Source organism: Maylandia zebra, linkage group LG11 (assembly GCF_041146795.1).
Source record: "Maylandia zebra isolate NMK-2024a linkage group LG11, Mzebra_GT3a, whole genome shotgun sequence".
NCBI lineage: Eukaryota > Metazoa > Chordata > Actinopteri > Cichliformes > Cichlidae > Maylandia > Maylandia zebra.
The window spans coordinates 36861810-36872244 of record NC_135177.1 but is presented as its reverse complement, the minus strand read 5'-3'; the positions used below and the strand labels follow the sequence as shown (position 1 = coordinate 36872244).

The window sequence follows — 10435 nt, the reverse complement described above, 5'->3', positions numbered from 1 at the left end:
CTGACCACACTTACTGCTTCCTGCTTGCTGCCACGATCATTACGCGTCTTCCTTTTTTGATTTATGGTTTCAGACAGCAGAGACTTTTTTTCTTCAGATCATCTTTTACAGCAGGACTGTGCTCGCTGTGTTCTTTCCAATAAATAAAGTTAATTATTGGTTTTATCCAAAAGTGATCAGAATAAAGTTTATTTATAAAGCACTTTTGCTAAAAGCATCTGGGAATCTGGGTCTTTTCCAGGATGTCAGTAGACGCCACGACCGCCAGCGTGTAAAACTGCACTCCACCTTATCTTTTGGAAGAAAGGTGTTCATCCACCCACTCTCAGAGACTTGGACAATCGGTGTTAAGGCGGTGCATATGTGACATTAACAAACTTTGTTAGTTTTTCCTTTAATTTGTCACCTCTAACAGGATTCAGTCGAGTTCACGGACCACGTTTAAAACTGGAAATAAGACCCACCCTCTATGTTCTCTTATCTGTAGCTAAACAATCTGAAGATGTTCACCTGAGCACAGGTAACCGAAAGTATTTTGTCAAATAGTTTTGATCATTTAATGTGTCATCTTTGTAAAAACAGCTGAGAAATCTCATGAGTGGAATCTCACAAACACGTCACAGTGGAAACGCATAAAAGTTATGTTTGGCTGGTCCAATCAGCATCTTGTCTCACGTGTAGCATTCACAGTCATTTGGCCAATTTATGCACACAAACAACGTCGCTGACGTCACTGCAACTTCCACACTTTGCAAAACGTCCAGGGGCGGACCGGACGCTTTGGCGGGCTGGATCTGGACCCCGAGCCGCTTGTTTGTCTCTCCTGTCCCAACAGAAACACCGCCAGAGATCTGCTTTTACTCTAAACGTAAGAATGACTTATTCAGGCCCTCGAAGACACACCCGGCTGGTGTGGTCCAGTTCCCTGTGACGCGTCTCCACTGATTAACAATTATAAGAATTTGAGAACAAACCTGAACAGGCTGTTCCAGAAAGCTCATCTTACGCTGCTGTTAGTTGTCAGTTTGGACTGGTCACGTCCCTCTGTGTGTGTGCGCGCGCGTGTGGGTGGGGCTGATAAGAGCTCAGCGCTGACAAACAAAGAGGTTACACAAAGTTTAGAGGGTCTGAAAGCAGCGGAGGCTCACACGTCCGTGTGTGTGTTCAGTGGGTGTGTATTCGCGCGTGTATCACTGTGTGTGTGGTGAGTGGGAGGACTTTGTGTGACTCTCAGCAGGAAACGTGTAAATCCTCCGGCACTCTCCGCTCGGTGCTCCTCGGTTTCGGTGGTTTTTCAGTTATTAGTTGTTCTTGTTGTTTTTTACTCGTTTTTTGGGACCGAACTTCTGAGATGGAGACTCAGGTAAGATAATCGAACTCCCCGGCTGGTCGATCAGAGCGATCGGCTGAGACGGGCTCGGCGGGCGGAGCGCAGGACTGCTGGGTGTGATCGGGCGCCCAGAGCTGCGCGATGAAGCTGCTGGAGAGAGAAATGATCAAGTTTATGAGGATGTGTGAGACAGAGATGAAGGAAACGGGTCGAATCAAACGGGAACATTGATTTACTTCCAGGTGCGAGAGGTGCAGATTCTCTCCTCTGTCCGGTGTTTGCGTCTCCGTAGAGTTTATTTCTCTGAAAGTAATACAGTAAAAGTAATATTTATGAGAATAGCCCAGGTTAGAACTATAATACCTTAAAGGCTAATTAATGTTCCATCAGTGTGACTGATTATTTTCTATAAATAAGCTTAAAGGCGCTTTAATGAAAGCAGCGCAGTGAAACGTGAAATAATGAGGCCGGCGACCTGAAAATGAAAGCAGCTGCTGCATGCAGATAAAGGACAGCAGTTACTGGAAGCCGAAGCTCTGAAATTCTAGTCAAACTTTTCTTTCCTGGCTCAATTTGAATAAAATAAATGTGGGTTGATGGTATCAGCAAACCTTCCCCATTTGGTTTAGTTTTAAACAGACTGTACATAAAAGATGGCATTGGGCTTTTGGCTCTTCCTGTTGAGTACGTGATGTTTGCCTTTGGGGTTCTGGGGACAGACCTGACCATAGAGCGCTGAGTTATCAGCTAAATGTAGCGAGCTTGGTTCAGCAGCTGCTTTCATAAACTGTACAGGTGCAAAACATGAGCACAGGTACGTGCTGACTGGCTGCTGAAATTTCATTCATCAGAATGGAGCTCAGACTTCAGTCTGTTGTTACACCTAACCACACAGCAGCCATGTTGTTGGTCAGATAACCACATTAGAGATGCTCCAAAACACGGCCCACAGGTCCAGTGAAGCCGAACAGACGGCTGTGTGGACTCCTGTCAGCCAAAGAAGCCACGCCCCTAACTTAGAGCCTCAACAAGTCAATTCACCCAATAAATAAGTTCTTATTTCTTTTTATTCATCTGTGATGAAGGAGGAAATCAGCTACAGAGACTAAAACTGTTTTGTTTCAGCTCTAAAGTTTAACCTTGACTGACTCTTCTTTGGAGCCAGCAGAGCTTTGGTACTTTTGCTCTGACCTCTGGTGCTGCAGCCGGGCTTTGGCCTGGATTTGACTTTGCTCATCCACGCCCCGTCTGCAGTGGCGTTATGCCCTAAGAGTGGGGCTTTCCCACACTGCGTTGGCGTTATTCGTTTTCAAGCTGATATCATTTGTACAGTTAGTTTTATGTCTACTGTTTTTCTGCACACAGTATACAGCAGTTCCTGCAAAATAAAATGGATGGAAGGAAATCCATTACAAGCTGTAAATCCGCCTGAATGAAGCTGTAGTTGGTGCATTTGGCCTCTGGGAGGCAGTGTTGCATTCAGCTTCTACTTTGGACCAAACGCTGATGCAGATTTGAGCTCAGGTTAAACTGACTGAGAATGCAAAAATACAGGTGGAGCCGACAGCAGACCCTTTAAGTGCTCGTCTGCTTCAGCTACACCCACCATGCACAAGCAGCTCACATGAACTGGGTGAAGGAGGCTGGACAATCGCATGAAGTGGGTTTTCAGAGGATCTCTGGACTGAGCTGAAGCAGTTTGGACCCTCTGAGTAAAAACACATAAAAGCTGGTTGACACGTTCTGAGTCTCGGCTCGTGTTCAGTCATCTTTTCTCTTTAATTCGCCTGTTAAAGCAGGAGAAATAGTTTTTCTGGTTTGGGATCAGGCAGACTTCTGCAGCCGCCGCCCTCTTTCACAACAGCAGCTGAGCCCTCAGAGGGCCGCTCGGTCTGATCTCATTCAGCTGTTTAACACTTTCTGCTTCGGCCGAGGCAAAGCAAAGCCAAACAGCTCAAACCCAGCCCCGCACACTGCAGGAACCTCATTATGTTTCATTAGAATTTAAAGATTACTGCCCTTATTTTTGTGATCCTGCCCAATCTTAATCAGTTTCGAGCTCGGAGGAAACTTCTGATGTTAATATTTTTGTGTAGCGAACAAATAAAATCCAGGATGATTTGTCCCAGTGTGAAACTTAATATTGTTACTGAAGAGCGTAAATCAAAAGATTTGGTGCAGAAATCGAAGCTTGTGTCAGTTTATGGGTTTATTTTTGTCCACTAAAGAGTAACGACTGATCTCTCACTCAGGAGTAAATGATTAATGCTTCATAACAACTGCAATATGAACATTGGACATTTCAAATCAAATCGAGCACCTTATCAGTCCAGATTGTGATTGGCTGACAGATCCTCGTCCTGTTAGTGACGGGGTGAGGCGCATATGAGTAACAGCAGAGATCCAGTGTTGACACAATGAGTCTGTACAGAGAGGGTGGAATAAAACCCCGGTGCTTGTGAGGAAACACGCTGTGGCTGGGTCGTCCTGTTTCTTTAAACGTGTGCAGAGACCTCGCTGCCTCTGTTCTTTAGCACTGCTGGATTTATCACACGAAACATCATCCCGCTCAGATTGGAGACGCTGATCTGTGATGCTAGAAATTCTTCAGATTCCAGCTTTGTGTGTCATTTAGCTGCACCCTGTAGTTACCCAGGAAAAGAGATATCTTTCTAATCTCCTGCATGTTTTAGTCCATTTGACAGTACTAGTGTACTTGTAGCTGTAATTTACACACGTTCCTTAAATGCATCAGATGCTGCAGTCACAGAGGGTGAGTATCAGGACAGATTCTGGCTGTTAAGCCTCAGTTTTAGGGTTAAAGTCAGAGTTTGGGTCAGTGTGGGGGTTGTGGGCGTAAGAAGTCAGTGGAGGTCGTCACAAAGAGCCCTTCCCCGCACACTGAGTGGAGCAGGCACTGCTAACAGATGCAAACTTAAAACCTAAAGCAGGAAAACCCCTGAGTGCCCAGAAACATACCTGCCATGTTTGATGTGCGCTGGATAAAGGCTTGGTGAAACAGAATGTGTCATGGAGGGAACAGGAAACCAGTTTATTTAACAGACCAGCGACCCAAAGTCCCAATCAACACGTTTAAGGAAACGTCACAGTTATATATGCACAGACAACTGAGGGATGAGATCCAGGTGAAGAGGAAGGACAGGTGAAGGGCGTCAGAGTGGAGCGGTAGAGCAATTGTTCTTTATCTGTTTTATATCTGTAAGCTGTCGCTAACATCGGGGATGAAGCCCACCTGTAAAATTACAGCAGGATGAACTGTGTGTGGAAATGTTCGTATCTGCTGCTGACTTTCTTCTTTGGCTCTCGGAGGAGGCGGACGCACTTTTTCTCCTCTCCCTCATCTTCCCTGCTTATGTCCTTGTCTAGTCTCGTGTTTTTTGTATTCCTTTTCCCTGGAACACTCTCTCACAGTCTGTTTCTAAAACATAAAGAGGAATTATGGATTTGATCAACTGGTCCCTAAATGCAACTGACACCCCTTCCTCAACGAGAAGTTTGGGCTCGGGTGAGCCTGAGTGCTGAAGATATCTACCTATTCTGAACCATGGTAACAGGGTTCTGGCTGATCGGAGCTGGCTTGGTCCTGACTTGTCGAAGAATTAAGAAAGTGGAACCAGCTGTTCAAACCCCCACAAGGCTGCCCACTGGGATTGAAGCGATGGGAGAGGCGTGAGTTTCTCAAAATGGGCCCATTGAGTGCAGCACGGATAAGATCTTGGAGAGGCTACGGCTGCTGTGAACACTCAGAATAAGATCTCTGACTGCAGACTGGATACATCTCAGAAGGGCTCGCTCGGAATAACATCTCTGGGCACAAATTGGATGACATCTCAGGGAGGCACACTGCCGTGAGTTCTCAGAATCGGCTCCTTGAGCACAAGAAATGACAACATCACAGAACGCAAGTATGGCGAAGCTCGCGGCTCTCCAACGGGAGATTGAGAGACCGGTGTTGGACTGTAGAACTGCTTTGAAATTCATATGAGCTGTTCGCACTAAAGTAAAAAATACCATCACTTCATGCGGATACCCCTTTGGCACCAGCTGCAAGGCCGGAGCCGAACAACAACACCCTGATGACGACTGTGTTGAGTCTGTTCCTTCCCATCCCATGCAAGGCCACCTGGGTTGGCTGGAAGACTGTTTACTTAGCCTGGCAGGACGAAGGACACTGTCTCAGCTGAACTATGGACACGCACACACAGACATATACTGATAAGCACTCACCGACGCATCACCCTCCCTACCCCGGATCCAACGCCACCTCCAACGCTTACCTCCCCTCTGATGTGGACATCGGGTCAGCTGGAGGCGCAGTCGAAGATTGCAGCGGTCCCAGATCAGATGTACACACTGGAACTCTTCCCCATGTTGCTGTCTGTGTTTGTTGTGCTATGGTGTGTTGATATCTGTGCATTCCTGTATTATCCTTCTGTGTTACACATTTCAATGTTTTTTCCTGCTACCTGGCCTGACCTGTCTCCCCAATGTGATGTTTCTGTATTATATGTACGGTCGGCAAGGTCTGTCATCTCGGTTGTGGGCAAAAGACCTGCAACTGACAAATAAAGGCTATCTCATCAATAAGTAAAGTTCAAATCATCAGGATCACAAACACTGGACCAACACAGAGCAGACAGACATGAGAGGCTTCTTTATTATTACAAAGATGGTTTCATGCAGTTTGGTTGTTGTTACATTCAATAAAGTGTAAAAGTGTTCATGTTTGACATGAGATGGTCAAACACACGTTTATCATCGGTATTCGTCTTCACTCAATTTTCTCTCAGGAACAGATTTCAAGATGTTGTCTTGATATCCTGACATTTTTCACGATGATTAAAATCAGCGATCAGCAGCTCTCACTGATTTTTACGTTTGGGAACAAAGTTTCCAGGAATATGAAACAATGTGACTCTGGTTCAGACGTAATCTTTGCCTTTTTATTAAGAAAGAAAGAACGGTTAATTAAAAATTCTTGGTCAAGAGCTTTTGTCAGTCTCTCACTGATTATTGATTCCTGATGATTAATAACAGTATTGCTAACAGCAGCTGTTTTGCTCCTGTTTCAGTACTCAGAGCTGGAGTTGGCCCTCAACACGTTGGTCACCGAGTTTCACAAAGCTGCAGACAACGGACCGACCATGAACACCACCCAGTTCCAGTCCATGATCTCCAGTCAGATGCCAGCAATTGCCAAGGTACTGATGACATCACAGCTCGTCTTCCAATCACAAATCATTTAACTCGGTCTCCAAACAAAGGCTGTTTAACCAAGTAAGCAGACTGCAGGAGAACATGCGTCTGTTCCTCGTTAATTAAGCGTGGGGGCTGGAATAATATGCGTCCTCGGTGACGTCTGACGTGTTCGGGAATGCTCACTGCAGATCAGAGACGTTATGACGGAGACACAGTCCTCAGAAAGTCCTGAAGGGAAATCTGCACAGATGGTAGAAGTTGAAGTGTTTTTGTTGTGCTTTGGGTTTAAAACCTTATTTGGAACAAAGTCAGCAAAACTCAGATTTTTCTGTCACTTATTTATCCATCCCAGTCCACGCTGAGGGCTTCAACTGAGAAACAGACTTTGTTTTTATACTCCCAATCAAATCATTCCTAAAATAAAAAAATCCTTCATGTCTACAACCGAACTAGATTTCACACTGATCCTCCAACATGCTTTTATTAGAAATGACCAGCGTTGGTCAAGTTACTTGTAAAAAGTAATCAGTTACTAATTACTTCCCCCCAAAAGTAATCCCATTACTTTACTGATTAGTTATTTTCAAAAGTAATTTCTTAGTTACTTTTTAAAAACACGATTTACACCCTGAATAGGTGATAAAGTGATAGATCTTTCAGCCCAATTCTACTTTTTCTGCATAATCCATCATACAAAATGTAATCAAATGGAAAAGTCTCTTTTTTTTTAACTTGTTTTATTAGTTTTAATCTTTTAATTTTATGCATCAAGCAAACATTTAATTATCTGCAACATTCTCTGACTTGAATAAATTAGTTTAACATTTAAACCTATTTTCTGCACATTCCAGCACATAAAATAAAATAGTTTTGTGTTTACACTCACTCTTTCAAATAGATGCAAGTGAAACACAGCAGAAAATAAATAAAGTCAAAGACTCAGCGGTCCTGTTGCTCTATTTTCACCTGTAAAGCAGGAGTGGGGTAGGCGGAGCTTTACCCTGGTGCAGGTGTGCTGCGGTCAGTGGAAGAATCCACGAGTTTCTCTGTGAGTTTCCCATCACGTCGTAGCTACTCGGTGCTTGTTGGAAGTTTAGGGGTTTTTCGCTGTAAAAAGAAGTTTTCTTCCCACGCACAGCGGACACTAATGTTTTTGTCACTTTTTATGGAATCAAACTCAAAGTAAGGTCAGTACTTCCACGCTTTAAACGCTGCACGCTCATACTCTCTCTGCACTCGATATGTGATCCATTGTTGATCTGCACACAGCTGTTGTCACGAACGTCGCACTCGCTTACGTCACTGTCGTGAGACATTCTCCCCAAAAAAAACAAAAACAAAAAAAAAACAAAAACAAAAAAAATCAAAAAAAAAAATCACGGTTTTAGTAACGCAGTGTTCCAACGGGAAAGTAACGGTAATCTAATTACAGTTTTTGCAATAGTAATCCCTTACTTTACTCGTTACTTGAAAAACAATCGAATTACAGTAACGCGTTACTGCCCATCTCTGGAAATGACAACGCAACTGATTCCTTTAGCTTAAAGTTTGATGATATTTCTGAAAGTTGTCGTAAAGAATTCTGCTTTTTGTTGCATCACCTGGAAACCAACTGTAAATGCAGTCATCTGCACAGCAGAGGGCGCCGCAGAGGTGATTTAATTATGGGCTTCTCTTCAGCGAACTGCCATCAGTCAGCAGAACGTCCCACGTTAGGTAACAATCAGACTAATCGAGTCTTTGTGCACTGACAGCTCAACGTTGTTTTTAAAGTCTTAAAACAAGCTTAAAACACACTTTGCATGAAAAGAAAGGAAAAAGTGATTAGAGTCAGTATTATGTTAAAAATATTGAATTAACATTACAGCTGGGATAGGCTCCAGCCCCCCCACAACCCTGAAAAGGATAATGGGAAGAGGATGGATGGATGGATGCTTAAGCATACAAGAGAAGCAAAAAAAAAAATGAAATAAAACTCTTTCATGCTAACAGTAATGAAGCAGGTCACATCCTCCTCTCTGTTATTCTGGACCAGAGTTGGTGGAGTGCTTTGTGCCTGAGATCACGCTCCCCTGAGTTTCCACTAAGTGTTTCCAGCAGTGCTGACTGACTTGCTGTTTCCTGCCTGCAGACGGTGGAGAATGAAGAAGGCCTGGGTAAGGTCCTGGAGCAGATGGGTGTGCAGAGCGGCCAGAACATCTCCTTCGACAACTTCTGGAAGCTGATCAACAACCAGGCCCTTCAGCTGTTCGGCACCATGCACAAAGAGAAAGGCACTAAGTGCACCTGCCTGCTGCAGTGAGCTCTGAAGCCAAAACGCCACCACACCTGAGCCCAGAAACACCACACCTGCCGGGTTTCTCTGTGCAGACCACAGGGGGGCGCTGCAGGGTAACAGTGGGACATGAAGACACAAAAGAAGAAGAGTTTTATTGGTGATATTCAAACTTTGTTTGCATTAAAGACGAGTTATAACCTGCAGTCTGTTTCAAACCCACCGAATATACGGAGGACCAAAGGTGACTTGTTGAAAAACAAACAGGCCAAATGAATAAACACATTTGTAAATGACAACATGTGTTTAGAAATAAATATAATTTAAACTTTCATAAATGAAAACGATTTACAGAGCTAAGACGTTCTTGACCAAATACATCGCAAAATATATGTAACACTGAAAAGTAACAAATGAGTAATAATATGTCCACAAAATACTCAAATAGTAAATTTATCAATAATAATACTAAAATAACACAACATGAAATAGGGAAAATGGATAAAAGGAGAATTATAGTCACTGTTCTGCTTGTATGGAAGTTGAAGTCTGACTCAAACTGATCTCGAATCATAAAATACTGAAATAATATTTAAGGTTCTCTAAAGTTAATACATGAATTTAAAATGATGAACACAGACCATGAAAAAGTATTTAAAAGGAATTAAATTGTGTATTTTTTTCGTTTGTATTTCAAAGTGTTTTATATGAGTCGTTTTTATCAGCTGTATTACTTTATTTTCATGAAGTCAGCTTTGGTCCTCCGTAGGTGAAGTCGAGCAGAGGGAAAGGTCACCGACATGACTGCACTCTAACAAAAACATGGAACAAGGATGTTTTTAGCTAATCAATGTCTTTTTTAATGTAATCCTGGAGTTAACACAATCTTATAAATTACTTCTCATTTAGACTTCATCTCTTAGCTGAAACTGTGATGTTTTGTTTTTAACATCATTTATATTCACTCTGAATATTACTAACATGTTTTTATTGACTGTAAACCATCTGATCATCTCAATGTTAATAAACCTGTGACTGCTTTTAGTATAACAAACCTACTGCGGTGTGCCGACTGAATTATTTTTATAAGAATAATTATTTGTGAGAAAATCAACGTTGGTGTGTATCGGCTCACTGAGTGGACAGGAAGGATGGGCCTACATCCTCAGTGGTGGAGCGGTTGGAGTTTGCTGAGCCCTATAGGTGGACACGTCCTTTGTGGACACAGCGGGCAGAGGATGACTTATTGGCTAAATGAACAAAAATGGTGAAAGATGCTTTTATTCATTTATATACATATTTATTTGTAGTCCACATGCATTGACCAATCACGTCTTTGGTTGCATGTAGTTACAGTCCTGTTCTTCTTTTTGTTCACATGTAAACAAAACTGTAAACACACTGATACCCACTGCTATGGCGGCCAAGTCACAAATAAGCTGTAAAAAAAAGAATGGACGTTGGCGCATCTGAACGTGAAGCTTTGAATCTGCATTCTTTCTACAGGCCAGCAGGGGGCAGCTGGTCTGGTTGGAAGAAATCTGACTGTATAGAAGTGCAGTCTCTAATTTCAGGTCTTACTGAATGCAACAAAACAAACAATCTTCTGT

At 43.1% G+C, this 10435-nt stretch overlaps 1 protein-coding gene across 1 annotated transcript; it reads left to right on the top strand.

Moving 5' to 3' along the window:
- Positions 1 to 1177: 1177 nt before the first annotated feature.
- LOC143421171 (uncharacterized) lies at positions 1178 to 9883 on the top strand. Its single transcript, XM_076890325.1, has 3 exons — positions 1178 to 1363; positions 6424 to 6552; positions 8682 to 9883. Exons 1-3 carry the CDS (start codon positions 1352 to 1354, stop codon positions 8850 to 8852), a joined length of 312 nt encoding a protein of 103 aa, XP_076746440.1. The 5' UTR covers positions 1178 to 1351; the 3' UTR covers positions 8853 to 9883.
- The last annotated feature ends 552 nt before the right edge of the window (positions 9884 to 10435 follow it).